The sequence below is a fragment of the Myxine glutinosa genome, chromosome 8 (genome assembly GCF_964187855.1).
Source record: "Myxine glutinosa chromosome 8, kmMyxGlut1.1, whole genome shotgun sequence".
Taxonomy (NCBI): Eukaryota; Metazoa; Chordata; class Myxini; order Myxiniformes; family Myxinidae; genus Myxine; species Myxine glutinosa.
In genome coordinates this window covers 78067159-78090081 of record NC_136268.1, presented here as the reverse complement: position 1 = coordinate 78090081, position 22923 = coordinate 78067159, and the positions used below count along the sequence as shown (strand labels likewise).

At 48.2% G+C, this 22923-nt stretch overlaps 2 protein-coding genes across 19 annotated transcripts in view; one reads left to right on the top strand and one right to left on the bottom strand.

Moving 5' to 3' along the window:
- LOC137412007 (formin-binding protein 1-like) overlaps positions 1 to 18461 on the top strand; it is a 167878-nt gene extending 149417 nt beyond the window's left edge. For 3 of the 6 annotated variants that reach the window (XM_078783425.1, XM_078783423.1, XM_078783421.1), the window contains 3 exons: positions 11177 to 11409; positions 11547 to 11711; positions 16247 to 18461. In XM_078783425.1, coding sequence (XP_078639551.1) covers positions 11177 to 11409; positions 11547 to 11711; positions 16247 to 16254 — 406 coding nt within the window. In that variant the 3' untranslated portion in view covers positions 16255 to 18461. The remainder of the gene's footprint in view (positions 1 to 11176; positions 11410 to 11546; positions 11712 to 16246) is intronic. The other 3 variants (XM_078783424.1, XM_078783422.1, XM_078783426.1) reach the window with 1 other exon arrangement.
- Positions 17535 to 22923, bottom strand: part of LOC137412005 (breast cancer anti-estrogen resistance protein 3 homolog) — a 224856-nt gene continuing 219467 nt past the window's right edge. For all 13 annotated transcript variants that reach the window (XM_078783406.1, XM_078783409.1, XM_078783410.1 and 10 more), the window contains 2 exons: positions 18998 to 19207; positions 17535 to 18880 (listed from right to left, as the gene is read on the bottom strand). In XM_078783406.1, the coding sequence (XP_078639532.1) occupies positions 18705 to 18880; positions 18998 to 19207 (386 nt within the window). In that variant the 3' untranslated portion in view covers positions 17535 to 18704. The remainder of the gene's footprint in view (positions 18881 to 18997; positions 19208 to 22923) is intronic.

Sequence of the window (22923 nt, the reverse complement as noted above, 5' to 3'; positions counted from 1 at the left end):
CAAAGGATCACGTTGTGGCGGACACAAAAGCCCACTGGCGTGGTGACATCATTCCGCGCACCAAGTGGGCGGTGGCCACGCCCGAGGGGTAGGCGTGGCCTCATGATATACACCGGGCGCGCAGCCCGGAGCGCGCCAGTGTTACAGTGAGCTCCTGAAATAAAGACGCTTATAAGTTACCGCTTGTCCGCTTCCTCCTTGCTCGCAAGCAGCGCGCGTAACGCCGCGCTTTACTGGTGACCCCCTCGACGTTGGATCTGCCGGAGCGATCCTTCCACACGCGACGCCATTGCCATGGCCAACTACTTCACTTCATCAAACTTCATCAAACTTCCCGAATTTTGGGAGGCTCAGGCCGAAGTCTGGTTCGTCCAGGCCGAAGCCCAATTTCAGCTTCGGCGCCTCACCGGCGATGACACGCGCTATTGCCACGTCGTCGCCTCCCTCGGGCCCGGCACGGCCGCTCGAGTTGTGTCCGTCCTTCGCCACCCACCGGACGGCCACAAGTACGAGACACTCAAGCGGCTACTCCTAGCCACGTTTGGCCTCACGGACGACGCACGGGCCGACCGCCTCCTGGATCTCCCCGAGCTCGGTGACACGCGCCCGTCGGTCCGAATGGACCATATGCTGTCACTGTTGGGCGACGAAGCCCCCGGTTCTCTATTCCGGGCGCTTTTCCGTCGCCAACTTCCAGCGCAGGTTCGCCTCGCGTTGGCCGGGACCGGGCTAACGGAACCCCGAGCATTGGCAGCCGAGGCGGACAAGTACTTCGCCGCTTCGGACACACGGGCGAGAGTCGGCGTGGCCGTCACGGCCCTCGTGGCTGATGCTGCTGATGCTGCTGATGCTGCTGGTCCACGGCATCAGCTTATACAGCATACGCAGCATGCTGATACGCACCTCGTGACCGCCGCCACGCCCCGCCCACCGCCGCGGCGAAAACCGCCACCGCGGGGAAACCCGCCAACTCCACCGGCCTGGCGGAGCCAGCCGCGCTCCTCCAGCTCCACCACCTGGTGCTGGTTCCACGCCAAGTTCGGCCACGAAGCTCGGCAGTGTCATCCGCCATGCTCCTTCAACAGGTCGGGAAACGCCCGGGCCGGCGCTCAATAGTGGCGATGAGCGCCGGCCGTTCGAGCAGCCTGCTGTTCATAACGGACACCGTCTCCGGGCGCCGTTACCTGTGCGACACGGGAGCGCAGGTGAGTGTCGTTCCCGCCGGCACGTCAGACAAGCACGCCGCGGGTGGGGGCCCCGCGCTGCTTGCCGCGAACGGGACGCCCATCCGTACGTACGGAAAACGCTGCCTCTCTCTGCGGTTCGGAGGGCAGGTTTTCCGATGGACGTTCGTCACCGCCGACGTGCCCATGGCACTGCTTGGCGCGGACTTCCTGTGCGCTAATGGGCTCCTGGTCGACGTCAAGCGCAGACGATTTGTCCAGGCCGAGACGTTCAGCTCGCTCGCTTGTGCGTTGCCCAGCTCGTCGAGCAGCTCAACGAGCGGCTTGCCAAGCGGCTTGCCGAACGGTTCGGTTCCGGCCACGTTGGTCTGTACGCTTCCGGCAGCGGACGCATTCACCCGCCTCCTCGCCGGCTTCCCGGCCCTCACGCGGCCCACCTTCTCGGCGGGGGCTGTCAAGCACGGGGTGGCCCATCACATCCCCACCGTCGGGCCACCGGTCTACGCCCGGGCACGCCGCCTCGAGCCGACGAAGCTGGCGGTGGCAAAAGCGGCGTTCGCTACCCTGGAGCGACTCGGCATCGTTCGGCGCTCAGAGAGCGCTTGGGCGTCGCCGCTGCACATCGTGCCGAAGCCCGGCGGGCGATGGCGACCGTGCGGGGACTATCGCCGTCTCAATGACGCCACGACTCCCGACCGCTACCCCGTCCCCCACATTCAGGACTTTTCCGCCCGTTTGGCGGGCAGGTCCTTCTTCTCGAAGGTGGACCTCATACGCGGCTACCATCAGGTCCCCGTCAGGCCGGAGGACGTCCCGAAGACGGCGGTCATCACGCCATTCGGACTCTTCGAGTTCCTGCGCATGCCCTTCGGTCTGAAGAATGCGGCTCAGGCGTTCCAGCGACTGATGGACAGCGTCCTGCGCGACTTGGATTTTGTCTACGTCTACCTGGACGATATCCTCGTCGCCAGCGCGTCCCGCGAAGAGCACCTACGCCACCTCCGCACGCTCTTTGAACACCTGGGCCAGCATGGCCTGATTGTGAACCCCGCAAAGTGCCGGTTCGGCGCTGCCATAATCGATTTTCTGGGGCACCGTGTCACCAGGCACGGAGCCGTCCCCCTGCCGGCCAAGGTGGAGGCGGTGAAGGGGTTTCCGCGCCCCCGCACGATCAGAGGGCTGCAGGAGTTCCTGGGCATGGTGAACTTTTACCATCGGTTCCTGCCCCGTATCGCCCAGCTCCTGCGCCCCCTGCACGAAGCTCTCCGAGGTAAGCCGGGCAAAGGCGACGTTACCTGGACCGAGCAGATGGACACGGCGTTCACGGGCGCGAAGCTCACCTTGGCTAACGCCACCATGCTCGCGCACCCGGCGCCCGATGCACCGATCGCCCTCACCACCGATGCCTCGGACTACGCGGTGGGCGCGGTGCACGAGCAATGGGTGCGTGGAGCTTGGCAACCGCTGGTGTTCTTTAGCCGGCAGCTTCGCCCGCCCGAACGCCGTTACAGTACCTTCGACCGCGAGTTGCTCGGGCTTCACTTGGCGGTCAGGCACTTCTGCCATCTGCTCGAGGGCCGTGCGTTCACTGCGTTCGTCGACCACAAGCCGATGATCGTCGCGATGGGCAAGGTCACCGAGCCGTGGTCGGCCCGGCAGCAGCGTCACCTCTCGGCCGTGTCCGAGTACACGACGGACATCCAGCACGTCGCGGGGAAGGACAACCCGGTGGCGGATTGCCTTTCCCGGGCCGTCGCCCACGCAGTCCACCTCAGCATCGACTATGCCTGGATGGCAGCGGACCAGGCCGCTGACCCCGATGTCCAGGCCTTGCGGACCGCCGTCACGGGCCTCCGCGTCACCGAGGTGCCGTTCGACGGCGCGGGCGCGGCCCTCTTGTGTGACGTCTCCCTCGGGCGTCCTCGCCCCATCGTGCCCGCGGGCTGGCAGCGCCAGGTGTTTGACGCCATCCACGGCCTGTCCCACCCGGGCGCGAGGGCCTCCCAAAGGCTGATCGCCGACAAGTTCGTCTGGCATGGCCTCCGGAAGGCCGTCCGCGGCTGGGCCAGGACGTGCCTCGCGTGCCAGCGCGCCAAGGTGCACCGGCACACCCAGGCCCCGTTGGCCCCGTTCACGGTGCCGGAACGCCGGTTTGACCACGTCCACGTGGACCTGGTGGGACCTCTGCCCCCCTCGCGGGGTTTCACCTACGTCCTCACCATGGTGGACCGCACCACCCGGTGGCCGGAGGCCATGCCCTTGGCGTCGACAACGGCGGCCGATGTCGCGCAGGCTTTCATCGCCACCTGGGTCGCCCGGTTCGGCGCCCCCTCAGACATCTCGTCCGACCGCGGCCCCCAGTTCACCTCGGAGCTCTGGGGGGCGGTCGCGCAGGGGCTCGGGGTCCGGCTGCACCGAACCACGGCCTACCACCCCCAGGCTAACGGCCTGTGTGAGCGATTTCACCGCTCATTGAAGGCCGCGCTCCGGGCCACCCTCCGCGACGGCGGCTGGGTCGACAGGCTCCCCTGGGTCCTGCTGGGCCTCCGGACGGCGCCCAAGGAGGACCTGCACGCATCCGCGGCGGAGTTGGTCTTCGGGCAACCGCTGCGGGTGCCGGGCGAGTTCCTCCCCTACTCCACGGCACCATGGTCCGCGGCACAGCAGCGCTCCGCTCTGCAAGAGACCGCCCAGAGGTTCGCCCCGGTGCCAACGGCATGCCACGGGCACCCACCGACGCACGTCGCCCCGGAGCTTCGCACGGCGGAGTACGTCTTCGTCCGCCACGATGCCCACCGGACACCACTGCGGCCCCCGTACGACGGGCCTTTCCGCGTGCTGGAGACCGGGGCGAAGCACTTCACCCTGGACATCGGCGGTACTCCTGACCGCGTTTCGGTAGACCGCCTCAAGCCGGCCCACCTCGACGTGGACCATCCACCGCCAGTGGCCCGACCCCTACGTCGGGGCCGCCCCCCTGCGGGCGGACCCCCGGCACCGCCCAGCCCCGCCGCCACGCCGCCCCCGGTCCTGCACCCATCCCAGGGGCAGCCAGGGGCATCCCACCTGGCATCCCTGCACCCCGGACGCCGCCGATCGCCAGGGCGCGCTTCGGCCGCGTCATTCGTCTGCCCCGCAAACTGGCCCTCCAGGTGCGCGGGAATTCTGGGGGGGCGCGTGTGGCGGACACAAAAGCCCACTGGCGTGGTGACATCATTCCGCGCACCAAGTGGGCGGTGGCCACGCCCGAGGGGTAGGCGTGGCCTCATGATATACACCGGGCGCGCAGCCCGGAGCGCGCCAGTGTTACAGTGAGCTCCTGAAATAAAGACGCTTATAAGTTACCGCTTGTCCGCTTCCTCCTTGCTCGCAAGCAGCGCGCGTAACGCCGCGCTTTAACGTCAAATTAATGGCTTGTGGGTTCCATCAAGTGTGGAAAACATATCCCAATATATGCCCTATATGTATTGCTGTTTATAAGTAGTGTACTCTAAAAACCGCCCCCTATGGGAGCGTAATACCCCCTCCCTCTGGCAGAGATTAGTAAAGCACTTGCACTATGCCACGTGTACAATACAAAATTACAAGTCATCTCCACAGCTGACTTGTAATACACTCCCCTACCACCAGGCGGTGCTGTACTGTATGCATTTACATTTTTTTTTTTTAATGCCTATAACCTTCCTGGGAATCCCCCAAGTAAAACCAACAAATTTCAACTCATTCTGTCCAACAGTTTAGGAGTGCATTCAAGTCAACAAACAAACACATAAGCGGTATTACATACAGTATTATAATCATTTATGTTTAAAGCATATAGTTGATACTGTTTTATAAATCAAATGTATTTTTACATTTTTTAAAATATCGCCCACAATGTCATAGACATTCCAAATGGTTTCTGCTACCGTAGAATAATAAAAACTAGTTGAGCCCGTGGAACTTCCGTGCAACAGACGGAGCACTTTGTCAAGAGAATACACGGCTTCATGGGATTAATAGAATCATACCTCGGTGGTTAAGGTGTGTGTGTGTGTGTGTGTGTGTGTGTGTGTGTGTGTGTGTGTGTGTGTGTGTGTGTGTGTGTGTGTGTGTGTGTGTGTGTGTGTGTGTGTGTGTGTGTGTGTGTGTGTGTGTGTGTGTGTGTGTGTGTGTGTGTGTGTGTGTGTGTGTGTGTGTGTGTGTATTCTTCACTTTCAGCTGATTGTCCTCGAAATACTTATAACTTTCGCCTTCCAGTAGTGCTTCTAGAAAGAACTGGATTTGGAGTATTTCAATATATTACACACCTCCCTGAAGTCAACATTGCTGTCAAATTGTACATCTTGCAAATCGCCTTTATCTCCAGGTTACCTGCAAATATTCCAAGTCACCCCATGTATGCCCGATATTGGTCTCTTGTAACTGTGGCATTCAATCTGAGCCACATGGATCAACCATTCCCGCAATAAACCCAAAGAAAAACCCTGAGAATAAGTCCCAAAATATGCACACATGAACAGTTTTCTGTCTTAGGTCTACGTCAGTGTTCTCATCACCCTCCACCAATAAAGCGAGGCTTGAATATAAACAGTTCCCATCACCAAATATCTCCTTGATGAAAAATCTCCAATTGTTTGGAGCAGTGAATATATTGCCATTTTACAACAAACCAAATTTCTGCACAACATATTACCTTCACAACAACAACAACGACACCTCCAATAACATGATCACTCTGGAAAAAGAAACATTGCCTCAACATATTATCTTCACATATTATTTTAATTATTATCTTTATCACTTTAAGGAATGTTTCAAGGAAAAACTTAAGGAAGATCCATATATGCAACCATCCTCAACTTAGGGATGGAAAAGGAAAAGGAAATGTTTAAGTAAATCCTCAAATATTTCCTTATAGATGCTTAATGCAACCAGGCCCTTGGCCATGGCTTTCCACGGATGGTGCTGCCTCTTTTGCCATGCCTTTCATTCTCTTATTTTCTCTCTATCAGACATTACTCTTTTGTTTACCGCTTATGTTGTCGCTTTTGTATTTTTGCTGCTTCGATACCAGATATTGCTCACGACGTACGAGATCAACATCCCATATTAGCCCAAATTGTCTCTGTCTCTCGGCATTTGTCATCGTCGTTGGAGCCATACCCGGTAGGGAATATATGGTCAGGTATGGGAGCATGCGCTGGAGCAGCGCGTCGCCGCATCCACTTTCCGATGGTACTCCAGGGGCCTCCGTCTGGCCATCGCCCATGCTGATGCCTGGCCCATCCCTATCTACTTGAGATGTCAATCGACCTGCTGCAACCACGAGGCGCGCGGTCGGCCCGTTGGCCTCCTCCACTCACGAGGCTCCCTTGCTGAGAGTATCTGGTGAGCTGGATCAGCGTCTGGAAAATGAGCCACATGTCTATTTAGCCGCAGCTGACGCTCACGGACCACACAGGAGACAAATCTCATCTGAGTCTCTCTCAGCAACCGCTCATTGGACACAAAGTCCGACCAGCGATAGCCAAGGAATCTCCGAAGAGACTTGGTTCCAAAAGAGTAAAGTCTCATTCTCTGGCCCATGGTAAGGGTCCAAGTCTCGCATCTCGCATGGAGCAAGACTGGAAGCACCAAGGACTTAAAGACTCTGACTTTTGTCCTCCTGCATAGATACTGACAGCGCCACACCCCATGATCCAGTGAATCCATGACTCCCCAGGCTCGACCCAGACGTCTATCAACCTCTGGCTCACAACATGCGGAGACATAAATAACACTGCCAAAGGAAGTGAATCTCTTCGTGACCTCAACATCTTTGCCACAATCTGGCACAGACAAGACAGCAGCATCCAATATGTCATTGAAAGCCTGGATCTTGATTTTGACCCAGGAAATCCGTAATCCCAGCAGCTCTGCCTCCACATTCAGTGCCTGGAGCCCCCCCCCCCCCCCCCATAAGAGTATCCAGCACCTCCGCAAAGATGACTGTATCATCTGCGAAATCAAGGTCAGAGATCTTGACACTCCCAAAGATGCACCGCAGCCTGACCTCTTTGGTGTAAAGCCCGACTGCTCTAGTCGCTGGTGTTCGAGCAGATGGCAGCGAACCCTCTCAAGAGTGATCCAAGCAATTACCTTGCCCAGCACCGAGAGTAGCGTCACCCCTCGGTAGTTGTTGCAGTCCTGGTGATCACCCTTCCCTTTCCAGAGGGGGACAACAAGGCCCCTCTTCCAGTCAGTTGGGATGATGCCTATGCTCAAAACAGAGCTCAGAACTATGAACATATGGTCTGTCAGATATCCAGACAAAGTCAAATTAGAGCATACTGGCCCATCACAGCAAAGCAAGTCACAAGCTCAGCTCTGATTGGTCTTGTTACACCAGACACACAGAATCCGAATCCTTGGACGGCAATGAAAATTAACAGATATCAAATGACTCGCATTCTGTGCAGGATATTTTGCACGTGACAAAGAGAGCAGTTTCAGGGCTTGCAATTAAATATCACTTTTAGAAAAATAAGACCAAATGTCGAACAGCGGCATAGCCGAGCTTGTAAAATATTATAAACCACAAACACACATGATTAGCTTTTTAAACAGTCGTTAATGCTGTCTATAACATTAAACAAAGAAATTTTGAGGAATCCCGACATCCGTGAGGTAAGTTTTACTTACAGAAGTGAGCGAAGATCTACTGTAATCTATGTACCCCACAAGGGTTGGAGGTCTGCTCATTTACCAAGCAGCTAGCTAGTGCTTGCCAAGACAGCCGTTCCTTAACGGTTTTGAATTGATGGCAGAGTAGCCAGACGGAAGCCTCTCCTCAGTGAAAGACACATGAAAGCCTGCTTGGAGTTTGTAAAAAAGCACCTAAAGGACTCTCAGACTGTGAGAAACAAGATTATGTGGTCTGATGAAACTAAGATTGAACTGTTTGGCTTCCGTCTGGCCATGCTGCCATATAGCCCAGATCAGTGGAGTGTTGCAATGATGGTTGTCCTTCTGGAAGTTTCTCCCATCTCCACACAGGATCTCTGGAGCTCAGCCAGAGTGACCATCGGGTTCTTGGTCACCTCTCTTACCAAGGCCCTTCTTCCCCGATTGCTTAGTTTGGCCGGGCAGCCAGCTCGCGGAAGAGTCCAGGTTGTTCCAAACTTCTTCCATTTAAGAATTATGGAGGCCACTGTGCTCTTGGTAACCTTCAATGCAGAGATTTTTTTGTAGGCTTCCCCAGATCTGTGCCTCGACACAATCCTGTCTCTGAGCTTTGCAGGCAGTTCCTTCGACCTCATGGCTTGGTTTTTGCTCTGATATGCATTGCCAGCTGTGAGACCTTATATAGACAGGTGTGTGCCTTTCCAAATCATGTCCAATCAATTGAATTTACCACAGGTGGACTCCAATCAAGATGTAGAAACATCTCAAAGATGATCAAGAGAAATGGGAGACACCTGAGCTAAATTTCAAGTGTCATAGCAAAGGGTATGAATACTTATGTCAATGTGATATTTCAGTTTTTTCTTTTTAATAAATTTGCAAAACTTTCTAAAATCCTGTTTTCTCTTTGTCATTATGGGGTATTGAGTGTAGATTGATGAGGGAAAAAAATGAATTTAAACGATTTCAGCATAAGGCTGCAACATAACAAAATGTGAAAAAAGTGAAGGGGTCTGAATACTTTCTGAATGTGCACTGTACATACATACAGATGGACAAACACTTCTGAATGGTTTACGTGATGGGCTAGGCCGTAAAAAATATTATTTGCTAGGTAATAGACGTGCACTAATGGGATTTTAGCCACGGACACGTAACACCAGTGTCGTTTCATCAGTTCAAGAACTCCAGACAGAAAATGTGTCATTCCTCATGAGTAATTGTCATTATCATTTCATAGATCTGAGTGACCACTCAAATTATTACATATTGAGCCTTGGTCCAATGTTTCGCAAGGGATTATGCTTGGACATGAAATATACTATTTTTGGAGAATGACCCATTACCTTCACAACAACAACAACAACAACAACACCTTCAATAACACGATCGCTCCGGAAATCGGGCAGCAGCCCTTCCCTCCTCCGCCCAAACTCCCCCACTCCCAAACCCTACCCCTTCCCCAATCACCACCATCACAGCTCAGTTGTTAAAGAATATAACTCACAGGTTCGTGTATTCACTTTCGTTTAATTTAAAAAGTATGATTATTTTATAAATACATTTATTTTCAAAAGTGATAACAGAACTTCAAATGGCAAATACAACATTTCTATATTTACTATCCATGTTTTATCGGATTTGATCAGTTGCTTGATAAATGATGTTGATAGAAAAAAAATCATCCATCACCGAAGTTGCTTTAAATAAATGATGTTGATAGGTGGAAAGTGAGCCAAGCCAGATACTTACTGTTACCACGATCAAGGGCTGAACAGAGCAGCAAAATGGCATAGATATGATTCATTTTTTCAGGGGTGGTGTGAAGCCAAGCGAGCTGTCCAGCCAATGGGTGTCCTTCGATGGTCCACCCACCAATTTCCTAATACATGTACAATTGTACATACATAGAGTTCAAACACCGTTGGAAAGTGAATAATCGATTTACTTGGAACAAAAATTCATGTCCATTTAATCATCAAGTTGCCTGTTTTAAAAGCCTGTCTTTCTGTGTTTGAAGAAGTGGGAATGTTGGGTAAATGTAGCGGTTCCAACGGGAACATTTATTATTCGATTACAGCATGGAACCTTGTTTAGAAGGACATGGAAGGAGCACTCAAGATTATATATAGTAATATTTCTCGAAGCAACAGAAAAATATATAAAAGTACATGGCAGGAGCATGAAAACAACAACAACGGCCTTCTGTAGAGGGCATACTCCGGAGCTTGCAAGCAACAACGGCCCTCGGTAGAGAGCATACTCCGCCAGGCTGAACAGTTTATGGTTTCTATCCCACTGATAGGCCTTGATCTGGATTCGGACCTGAACCAATATCTAATCGGCTTGTTCTTGTCTCCTAATCAACTCGTCCACCAAGTTTTGTCATAATCTGTCTACAACTTTTTGAAATATCGTGCTATATATATATCGTTTTTGGCCTCATCTCTCAATGGTGAAGAATCACTTTAAATTTTCTTTTTTAATTCTCATATCCGGAACTGGATTTGGATCTTCACCAAAATTGAATTGATTCTTCCTTTTCACACACCCAACATGTCCACCAAGTTTCGTCCGAATCCGTCCATAATTTTTTGAGATATCTTGCTCACAGACACACAGATGGTCGGAAAACACAACTTCCGTTCATCTTCGATGATGGAGGTAACAACAACAACAACAACGTGTTACAAAATATCCTTTTTTCACGTGCTTCACTTCGTTTTATATCTTCATTGAGATTCAAATACAAGGATTGTATACCAACCTTGTTCCAAAACTAGAATTTGAATGCACTTTATTTGTTTGTTTTGTTCAGTTATAATTCTGTAGTATTACTTTACAGAGAGAAAGACCATACTGAGCTGGATTTAAATTGAAACACAAGCAAATAAAGGCAAAATGTGCCAGTAAAAAAACGGCTTTTTATGCAACAGTGCCACCCCAAAAATGAAAGGTGAAACAAAGTAACAACGAAAAACGGCATGATAAGCTATCGTGATACGGATATACACCTCAACACGCAACCCCCTTGGAGTGTGGGAGAAGTTAAATCGCTACAACCTTCATCGTGTGAACTTTAGTCTCCCTGTCAAGTTTGGTTGCGATTGGATGAGCATCAACCGAATGTATCGTGGTCATAAAATCAGACAGACAGACAGACAGACACCGAATGCGTATTTTAGAGTGATAATTTACCCCTCCACACTTTTCCCCATCATGAGTATGTAATAAATAGATATTTCATTTTCACAGTTATTATCACTGCATATCAATTTTAACTGAGATCACAAAATGTTTTCCTGAAAGTCTAATTATCTGCTGTTTCTACCTTCCTCCTCCCTAAGTAGCCCTGATGGCAGCTACACTGAGGAGGGTGCTGGAGAAGGGTCGACAGCTCAACGACCTCAGCCGATACCCTCATCCTTAAAGCAGAAACCATCCGCCAATCCTGTAACCAACACTTCCATCCCTGCCTCAAAACCTGTCCCTACAGCTACGCTCGATGATGACGACGACTTTGATGAGGATGAACCACTTCCTGTACTGGGACAGTGCAAGGCGTTGTACCTATTCGAAGGCAAGATATTGCTGCCTAATTTCAATCTACAGCCGAAAATGATGTTGATCTTTTTGCTCAGTTCGTTTTTAGCCACTTATTAGGCACATATTCACTCACCTGATATGCATTCTCTCTGTTCACATGGTTCTGGATAGGCCAGAGTGAAGGTACAATGCCAATGGGAGAGGATGAGACCTTCCAGCTGGTGGAGGAAGACAAAGGTGATGGATGGACACGTGTCCGTCGCACTGATGGCGAGGAAGGCTATGTGCCCACGTCTTATCTCGAGGTGTCGCTCTCCAAAGAGACTGCAGCTGCAGGTGTGTATTGCCATGCTGTCTTTATATATATATATATATATATATATATATATATATATATATATATATATATATATATATATATATATATATATATTTATATATATATATATATATATATATATACATACAAAGTCGTGGGCAAAAATATTGCACCCTTGCACTTTTTTCAAATAACTCACAATGTTCTCTAAAAATAAGTTGAAATTGACACACGTATTTGGCCTCCACAATTATTTATTTCACTGTTAATATCACAGACCTTTGTTTTTGATTAAAAACTTAATATATCCTTTTAAATCAGAAAATAAAAAGAAATGGCATTGACAAAAATATTGACACCCTCGACTTAATATTTGGTAGCACAGCATTTGGACAAAATAACTCCAGTCAAGCGCTTCCGAAAGCCATGAATGAGCTTCCTACACCTCTCGACTGGCAGTTTGGCCCACTCTTCTTGTGCAAACTGCTCCAGTTCTCCCAGATTTGAAGGGTGCCTTCTCCCATCTGCTGTTTTCAGATCTCCCCACAGGTGTTCAATGGGATTTAGATCTGGACTCATTGCTGGCCTCTTCAGAACAGTCCAGCGTTTTGTCTTGAACCATTCTTGGGTGCTTTTTGACATGTGTTTGGGGTCATTGTCCTGCTGAAAGACCCATGACCTTCGACGGAGACCCAGATTTCTGACACTGGGTTGAACATTGCACTCCAAAATGCCTCTCTATTGCCAAAATGCCACAAATGTGTCATCAGATGTCATCTGATGATGTGAAAAACACATTTGTCATCTGTCACTCTGATGAGGTGGGCATCATACATGAGACCATAAATGAAACTTTTTCCTCCATTAATTTCACCATTGAAGAGGAGAAAAATGGAGCCCTTCCCTTCCTGGATACACTCGTAGCAAGGGATCCCAAAGGAGCCTTAAAGGTAACGGTGTACAGAAAACCAACACACACTGATCGCTACCTTGATTTCAATTCTTGCCATCCAATGGAACACAAAAGATCGGTGGTGCACACCCTCTCAAAAAGAGCACGTGATTTACCATCCACCTTTGAAGACAAGATGAGTGAGGTGGACCATCTTCAAAATGTGTTAAGGGCAAATGGTTATCCTGACAGCTTGCTACCCAACAGGAAAACGATAAGGGCTTCCCCACACAACAGGCTGAGACCGAGAGAACAACCAAAGGGTTTGTGTGTTCTCCCTTTTGTACCGGGGGTTTCACAGAGGGTCGGCAGAATTTTGAAATCGGCAGGAGTGAGGGTGAGTTTCACACCGGTTTTCACCCTTCGCCAAGCCCTTATGAGGGTCAAGGACAAGCCTCCGAGGAAGGATAGGTCAGGGGTGGTATACGTAGTGTCCTGTGGTTGTGGAGCTGAGTATGTGGGTGAAACCGGGAGGACCTTAGTTCAACGTATTGCTGAACACCAAAAAGCATTTGAATGTAATTTTCCCAGCAGATCTGCTATTGCCAAACACGGCCTTCAGGAAGGCCACACACCTTTATGGGATTGGGTTAATATTTTGGGTTCCACACCCAACAGAAACAGAAAACGTGTTTTGGAGGCTTGGCACACAGAAGAAACTGTTACCTCGATCACACAAGAGGTAGTTGACGTACCGGTAGCGTTTGACCCACTCTTGTGTAAACGAAGCAGGCATTCCGTACTTTGAACAACGAGTCCACATAATATGTCACACAAGGTTTTTATTCGGACAATTTGCCCCCTCCCCCTCCCCCCCGCTCCCTCCAAACCACCCCTCTCCCAAACCCCCCCCCCTCCTCCGCTTCCACCCCCCCTCTGGTTCCCCCCCCCCATTCTATCCCCCCCTATAACCCCCCTCCATCCGGCATTCCCCTTTACCGCATAGGGCCACATGTGATGATCTTGATATTATGGCAATTTTATTTTATCTTAAAATATATATATATATTTGCTTTAATATATTTACAGTTTTAATTTAATTTACAATTTAATTGTTTACAAGTTTAACTTTTAATAAAATGTAATTATTGTTCCTGATTTTCTAAACACGAGTTATAATCCAGCATTGCTTACAGGATTATTTTAGGCCGTTAATATGTGGTTGATTTTTGAATTTGGTCAATAACGTCTCCGTTCACGAGAGCGGTGTGATACGGTTTCATTGGCTGTCCAGCTTTGCGCACCCCACTTTGCATATACCCCGCCCACTTTGCATATAAGGGGATGTTGAGATGATTTTATCACTCTTGAGGAAGATTAACGGAGGCGTGTGGCTTCACATGTTGTTAATCGAAACGTTGAGTCATTGTTTGTTCAATTAAAGGTTGGAGATCTTACCAGTCATATATATGTATATATATATATATGTATATATATATATATATATATATATATATATATATATATATATATATATATATATATATATATATATATATATATATATGTATATCATTTTTATCCTGCAAGCAATATCTTTCCTTCGAATAGGTATATATATATATATATATATATATATATATATATACAACTGTAAGAAATAGTAGAAACTCCAAAGTACGAGCAGGGCGTCTCATTTGTATTGAATAAATAATCGTTAGATTAAATAAGACGCGGACGTAGCTTCAGGACGTCGATCTTTAATTGTCGACAAGCTTTCGACCAACAAAGGTCTTCTTCTGAGTCTACAAAAACAGCAGGCATGTATATCAGTCAAGTATGTATAGTGATATGTGTGTGAGATGTGTGATGTGTGTAGAAAATGCATACAGAAGGAAGAGCCACGCCAAAGTTCACTCACCGGCCCCAAGTTCAACGGAAGTGACCGTTTGCGTTACAGTTAGGGTGCACGTGCATATACAAATATAGAGATATACATACATAAACACACAAGCATATATTCATATCCCATTTATATTCATATAATATATTTATATATTTATATAAATGACATATAAAGGTAGAATGAATGAATGAATGAATGAATGAATGAATGGGTTACGGTTAACAATTTGATTGGGTTGATGTAGGAACATGCTTTAGTCATCAAATTTTATGCCATGAGGGACTTTTGTCCGAAGTTTGTGTATCCAAAAGGACTCACGTTTCAGAATCGTGGTGTGTGATCGATTTGTGATATTCAATGGCAGAGATTTGAATGTCATTTATAGAGTGATCCGGTTGATTGTTAATAACCATGCAATACTCCTGTCTTCCACATATATATATACACACATATATACATACATACATACATACATACATGCAGTATGTATGTATGTATATATGTATGAGGCATTCCTTTTGCAGAGGGGTGCCGAGGCAGTTTTTCCTTTGCCAACGCTGGATTGGCAAACATCCAGCACCAACGCTCGATGTATTGCCACTCAGACGCAGAATACTAGAATGGCTCATTCTTCCCCAGGGTTCACGCAGTCCTTGAAACTCCTTGAAATTCCTGGAAAAATGATGAATCATTTTCCACTACTGGAAAGTCCTGTAAGATTTGGCCAAGTCTTTGAAACTCCTGGAAAATCGATAAAATTTCACAAATATAGATAATCTGCCAGGCCCGTGGTCGGAATTGTTAAAACAGGATGTTGCCAAGTTTAAACCTCCTCCATATATTTACCGTGTTATCTACGCGGATGAACTGCGTAGCTAATCCTCATCGCTCCGTCAATGAATTGATTGCATGGTCAATGGACCGACTCCTGTCTTCCACTGATATTTCTCATATTCCTATATTTTTGTGAGTCCGATTTGTATTCAGGACCAGAACCATTTTGGTTAACCATTATGGTTAACCATTTTGAAATATCCATTCTTTCGTCTAAATGCTGAAAATTGTGTTTAAAAGATGATTTGAATCACATATTTCATGCTTGCAACGGCAGGTTACAAGTGCCCGACCAGTCGAAGCGAGTCAGTGTAAACACACACACACATCACTTGCGCAGAAGGCTTCATTTAGCATTCATATGTCATTTTAAAAGTCGTGTACTGTGTAATGCATACCTGAACTGAGAGCATTCGTGCCCATGCGCCCCAAATTGAGAACATTGAGAACATTTTTCCTGACATTCAAATTGTCCTGTACCACAATCATGAAACTGAACCTCTACAGAGAGTGCTTCCAGGCATGCTAGAAGTGTGGATATAAACATAGTCCAGTTCTTGATTTCTGCTGCAGTTTGCAATTTATTGACCACAAAACGGTAGCTTCATGTTAACTGGAAATGCATTTGAAAGTTTAATTTTCACTTGCCTGGATTGGTGAATTCGTTGCATTCGTGCAAATGCATTCGTTCATCACGAACTGTAGCCTGTTTATTGGCCAATAACCTTCTGCCTGTTTATTTTTGTGCAATGTGCCCTGTGCAAGTACTTTTGTGGAACACGTTCCTTTGCGGTGTATTGCTTACCGAGCTTCCAATCTCTTGGATTTTCACAATACAGTACCATGGCTCATAATAGTAAGTTATTGCTGCACATGTTTCATGATTATTCTAATTTTCTTGTTTGCATGTTTCTCACCAGGACACTGAGCTCAGTATGGCTTGCAGACATGGTGCCATGGCCAAAAGAACGGAGAGTGAAGAAGAGACTTCATGCTGGTAGCTGACTCAATGAGGGCACTGCCACCAAAATGGACCCTCTTGTGTTATGTTTGCATTGTGCCCATTCTTTCCCAGGCGTCTTGCCATGCACGCAGTCTCGCTCACTTGTCCCTTGTGGCGACTCTCGATGCACCTGCTCACTGCAGGTCTAACAGGTCGATAGTCTGTCGGGGATGCTCGCTCACGTCTTTTGATAAGTTATCCTTTTGGGATTCGACAACATTGTGCAGCCATGTTTCATAATTTTGTTTCATCGCTTCTGCTCTGTCATGAAGAGGATGGGAGTGGAGGATGAAACGATTTTTATTTCATCCACATTGCCCCCGTTTCGCTTCGATACATCAACCTGCAGTATGTTTATTTGATTAAGCAAAGCACTCCGGATGTTGTATCCGCGACGGTGCTTCATGCCCAAGTTATCGCCATCGCCTTGTCTCTTCCCGTCTCTGTGTTTCTGAATGCTGGTGAGAGACAGAGGTAGATGTCGGATCTGTTTGTGAAGTAGAAAAGAGTGGTGGCCAAGTGGACACAACTGCCCAAACGTGCAGCGGCGAGGTCAGGGAATGTAGGCTTAAAAAACATTTTTGTAAGTATCTCTTGGTAACCTTCTGCCTGGTTATTTCTGTGCAATGTGCCCTGTGATCCATCCTTCTCTCTTTGCTCCAATTTTGCACCATCAAGTCGCACACATATCGAAAAATGTGTTGGCTGCTTGTGTTGGGCAGATTCTTTTGCATTGAAATTCTTTCTTTTCTTTTTTTTTCGAAATAATCACTATATTATTTGCACATTGTGAGCTTTGTTTTAACATTTCTTTTTACAACATTCAGCATTTTTTTTACATGGTATTTCTCTTCATCCGCATGTGTGCAGTTTTGAGATAGAAGCAGACTTTGGAAAGTTTGAATTAGTGTTTAATTTAGTTACTCGTACTTTTTGTTGCTTCCTGTCAGATTGGCGGGCTAGTACTGGGCCCTCATTACAGACCCAGGTTTGTGCCATTATAGGGACTGCTGGCCCATGGTCAGTTGGTAATGCTGCAGTAGCAATGGTATTGTGCTTTTGCCTCGGAATAACTCACAAGACCTGTGCTACTCGGTCTGCCTCGTAATCCTAATTCACTTCATCTGTGGCCAGCACACAAGAACACTCTGCTTGGCCGGTTCCGTGTGACGTTCCTTCGTGTTCTCTCATTGCCGATGTAACCGCTTGGATCTACATAAGCCGACATATATTTATCTTTGCATTTTAAGCCACTGGGGCTCACCTGCACTTCCAGGCCAAGCAAGGCCTAGCCGATTGTAACTGGCTTTCTTCCTCGCTAATCCCCAAAGGATTATTGGTGTAGTCCATTTTGGCTACCGAAAAATAAGAAAAAAAAGAAAAAAATATCGTTTTGTTGTTACTGGCAAACAGGGTTTTGATGAAAACAATCTGACGTGCCCCAGCTTTGTTGTTTTAAAAAGCATCTTATCCCCTAATGTGAGGCACGCTTTAAATTTACTTATTGTGAAGCAGTACCTTTTCCTGTCATTGGTGTTTTGTGCTTTGGTTACATGTTATATTACAGAGGTGCCACTTGAACAGTGTTAGACCATATGTAGAAGGACACAAAAAATCTCTGTCCACAGCATGCTGAATGATTAACCACTTGAATTCTAGTTTTGGACGTTGCAACTGTGAAAATTTAAAATCCACTCTGAAGACTTCCGCTAAGTTGATCACACGAGTTCAAGGGAAGTGTGGAAAACGTTTACGGCTCCCTCGACTCTCTTGAAAACTCTCTTACATCGCTTGAAAACGTCCCCTTAAATGCACTCTTACTCTCGACATGCATCATACTTCCCCATCCTTAAACCACTACGACTACCACCACGTGACATTCAAATTCTCCTGAACCTCTACAGAGAGTGCTTCTAGGCATGCTAGAAGTGTGGATATAAACATAGTCCAGTTCTTGATTACTGCTGCAGTTTGCAATTTATTGACCACAAAACGGTAGCTTCATTTTAACTGGACATGCATTCGAAAGTTTAATTTTCACTTGTCCGCATTGTTCATCACAAACTGTAGTTGTGTAATATACATTTGTTACTGGGCTGTAAATGAAATAAAACAGATTTGTAATAAATTAATGCATGAAGTATATTCTTCTTCACATTCCATTTGAAAATATAGGAGCAAATGCGATTTATTTTATTTTTTTATAATGGAATCTATGCAAAAGTGTTTCTGAAATTTCTTTACAAGAGGTTTGCTTGCTGAGTAACAAGGTGTGATTTGAAAACTGGGCCCCAGTCCATTTGTCAATGGTCTTCGAGTCAGTCTGGGCTCCACCACAAAGTCAATAAAGACGACACTTTGATTGGAGATGGAGCTTAGAGCTCGCTCTGTGGAACAGGTGGCTCCAGTTTCTGGGAAAGGACTGTAAGGATGTGCTCAAACTTGGTATAACGTTCTGCGGGCGGCACTTCGGCGCCCTTGCTGCCCCATAGAAGTCGCAGCGCAAAATCCGTGCTGAATATCTCGAGGAGCCGTTCATCCTGCTGAAATTCTGGGAGCACATGGTAATGCAAGGAAATAAGTTAAAACCTGAAATGGGAAGAATGAAGTTTACAGCAACGAAATGGTACATGGTAGAGCGAAAGTGGGCAAGTGCTTTGGACCGTACCATGAAGGCAACTCTGGGCATTGGAAGCGTACACGCCAGAGTTTGCCGCGATGTTGCGCCCGTTTGCTAGGTATGCCAGAAGATTCTCCAGCCCCACGTATTGCCCATTATCAGGGATGTCAGGGCTACTTCCGGGTTCGGGACATTGCTCAAGCATCAGTAGCAGTGGAAGCACGTGGGGGAAAGTCGTGGCTGAGAGAGTCAGTCCCTCTAGTGGCCATTGAGGAGAACAATGAAACCATTAAGTTTTACTTAATATTCAGGCTGATTGATCACAAAAACAACTACAAAAAACAGGGAATTTATATATTACATTTCATAAAGGTGCAAATGAGGGAGGGGGACTCAAACACATGCTAAGCAGGCTAACATGATCTCGTGTGTGTGTGTGTATGTGTGTTTTTTTTGGGTTTTTTTGTATACAGAATCGAGGCTCGTGAAAGAGCTAACAGTTATCAAACAAACAAGCAAACAAAGTATATAAAAAGGGGAGCGGTAGACAAGATGGGGAGAGAAGGGGAGGAAGCACACAAACACAACATTTGAGAGCAGGGACATCGGGAGATGTGTGGGAGGGAGAGGGCTTTGGGGGAGGCAGGATAGGTATAAAACGCAAGGACACCAAGGACTTCCAGGAAAGAAGTTGGTATTTCAAAAAGGTGGATTTGGGGTGAAATTAGCGGGGGTAGAAAAGATCAAGGTTTTGGATTGGGGAAGATAAGAGATGGTGGTGAACAGCTGTTTTAAAGACCTGGAGGGAGGAGTGGGATTGAAGAGAGTGAGAGAGTTTGTTCCAGAGGCGGGAGAAAAGAGGAATGAAGGAGTGAAGGTGAGCAGAGAGTCTTGGTTTTCGCAGTTTAACCATAAGAGGGTTGCAGGCAGATCTTGTGCGACCTGTAGGAATATTTGGGGGACAGAGCCCAGAGAGAGCTGGGGGAGCAAGGCCGGAGAGGAGTCGGTAGAAGACGAAAAGACCACCAACCTGCCTGCGGTGAGTGAGTGAAAGGCCCTCAGAGATAGCTTCATCGTGGGAGATTCCAATGATTTTGAAAGCTTTGGTTTCAACAGCGTGAAGGCGAGCTAGGTGTGAGGCAGGAGCACCAGCCCAGAGGGGAGAGCAGTACTCCATTGATCTGCGGATGAAAGCCTTGTATGTGGTGAGGAGCTCAGGTGTGCCAAGGAAGGACTTCGCACGACGGAGGATGCCCAGTCGGCGACTGGCTTTGGAGGCCAGCTTGGAAATGTGGTTTTCCCAGGAAAGATCATGGCAGATAGTGAGACTTAAAAGCTTGACTGACAGAACTTCTTGGAGAGGATTATTCAGAAAGTAGATGGGAGGGTTGTCCAGTCGGTCTTTTCAGAGAGACATCTTAAGAGTGTGAGATTTGTCAGGATTGAAAGACATGTTCCACTCGTTTGCCCAGTCTGTGATTTTGTCCAGGTCTGCAGAGAGTGAGGAGGCTGCAGACTGCCGATCTGAGGGATGAGGAATGGAGCGGCAGAGAGTGGAGTCATCAGCAAAGAGATAGAGAGGATTTTCAAGAGAGTCAGAGAGTTCATTGATGAAGACCAGAAAAAGCACAGGGCCCAGAACACTGCCTTGGGGAACTCCAGCCTGAACAGGAAGAGGAGATGAGAGAAACCCATTCAGGGCCACACGTTGACTTCGACTAGAGAGGAAGTCCGCCAGCCATGCGTGGAGATTTCCATGGATACCAAAGGAGGAGAGTTTGGTGAGCAGAGCGGGGTGCCAGACCGTATCGAAGGCACGTGATATGTTGAGGGAGACGGCTCTAATTTCCTGTTTGGCATTGAGGACCTCCATCCATTGTTGAGACAGCAGAAGCAGCATGTCCAGAGTAGAGTGACCTGGTCTGAAACCAAATTGATGATCACAGATCAAGCCATTGGAGAAGAGGAAAGATTTCATATCCGAAGCAATGATGGAGCCCATGACTTTGCTGATAATTGGGAGAACGCTGATTGGTCTGTAGTTGCTAGGATCTGTTTTTGCACCTTTTTGTGTAAAGCGGGGATGTTGGCTGATTTCCAAGCAGATGGCAGTTGACCTTGAGCAAAAGAGAGGGTGAAGAGAACAGAGAGAGAGGGAGTGAAAGAGCGGAAGAACAGGATTTTCGGACACGTGGGCTGATGCTGTCAGGTCCAGTTGCAGAATCAGAGTCGAGGGTTGACAGAAACTTTTCCACCTTGTCAGGAGGAAAGGACACGGAGTCCAGGAGCAGCTGGGTACGACTGGGTACGGTGGGTACAGAGAGGGATGGGTTTGGGAGACAGGATTTAGAGGCAAACACAGAGTTGAGGCATTCAGCTTTTTCACGTGCGGAGTCAGCTGTGTAGCCGTTTGAGTAAGGGAGGGGATGGAAGGGGAACAAACACCAGAAACAGATTTGACCAGACGCCACCAGGATTTGGAAGAGGGAGACAGATAAGAGAGTTCGGTCTTGAGGACGGAGAGATATTGTTTCCTGGCTCTCCTGCGGGTGGACACACACTTGTTTCGGGCTTTGTGAAAGGAAATGAGATTTCCTTCCGTTGGATTTGCTTTCCAGGAGACGAAGGCAAGTTGTTTCTGGGCAACAGCCTCACCACAAGATTCTGTTTACCATGGACGGGAGGAAGGGTATGACAACTGAAGACGAGATGGGATAAATCTGTGCATGAGAGAGAGCAATTTACTTTGGAAGAATTCCCAGGATGAGTTGATGTCAGAAGTGGTAGAGATGGGAGACCAGTCCAGATGATTGATGGCTGCTTGAAGACCGTGCCAGTTGGCCTGAGTGAAATGCCAGACTCGTCGATGCTGAGCAGGCTCCCTGAGAATGGTCAGAGAGATGTCCACTTTAACAAGCACATGATCAGATGAGCCGATTGGAGCAGAAGAAGAGCAGCAGACATTTTCAGGGAAGTTAGTCATAACCAAGTCCAGAAGAGAAGATGCTCCGTTGACTGAGATCCGGGTCGGGAAATTGACAGATTGTGTCAGTCCCACTGAGTCGCAGAAGTCCTTTGCTGAGGAGCCATGGCCGGTGAGAGAGGTACCCACACCCAGCCAACTGGCATGGTGACAATTGAAATCACCACATATGAGGAAGAGAGAGTTGGGATGAGTAGATAGAAGTTGGTCCATATTACCAGACAGCGAGATGTAGATGGAGTCATCACTGTTTGGTGGACGGTACAACACACATATGAACAAGAGGTGGGAGTGAAGGGGAAGCCGTAGCCAGAGGTATTCCTGGGGGTGAGGTGGAGAGAGTGCAGTGCAGAGCGAATGAGGAAGAGAGTTTTTTATAAAGATAGCAACCCCACCTCCAGGACGAGGCTCAGGTCTATCACACCGGAGGAGGGAGTAACCCTGGAGAGATACTAAGGAATCAGAGACATCATGAAGGAGGAAAGTTTATGTTAAGCAGATCACGTCTGGTTTGTCAGAAGCAACCTGTATGGAGAGATCAGTTAAGTTTGAACTAAGGCCCCGGATGTTTGAGGTCCATCCCGTTAATGAAAAGGAAGGGGGAGCATCAGATACAGAACAGGGGGGAGGAGGGGTAGGGTAAGAGGTAGGGAGAGCTGTTGAAGGTGTGTCAGAGATTTCAGAATAGCTCGGAGAAAGGGAAGGATGGGGCGGACAAAAGGTTTGATGGTGATTGGGTGAGGCACAATGAGGTGTTATTTGAGGAGGAGGAAGAGCGAGGCAGAAGGTTGGGGGAGATGTTGGAAGGGGGAAGAAGCGGGGAGGACGCTTTGAGGAGGAGGGGTGAGAGGGGGGAAATGGAGAAGAAATGAGGGTGGGGAGATTTGAAGGGGAGGGGGGAGTTTATGAGGGGAGGGGTTAGGGGGGAGTTTAGGAGGGAAGGGACAAGGAGGGATTTGAAAGGGATGGGATATGGGGGAGATTTGGAGGG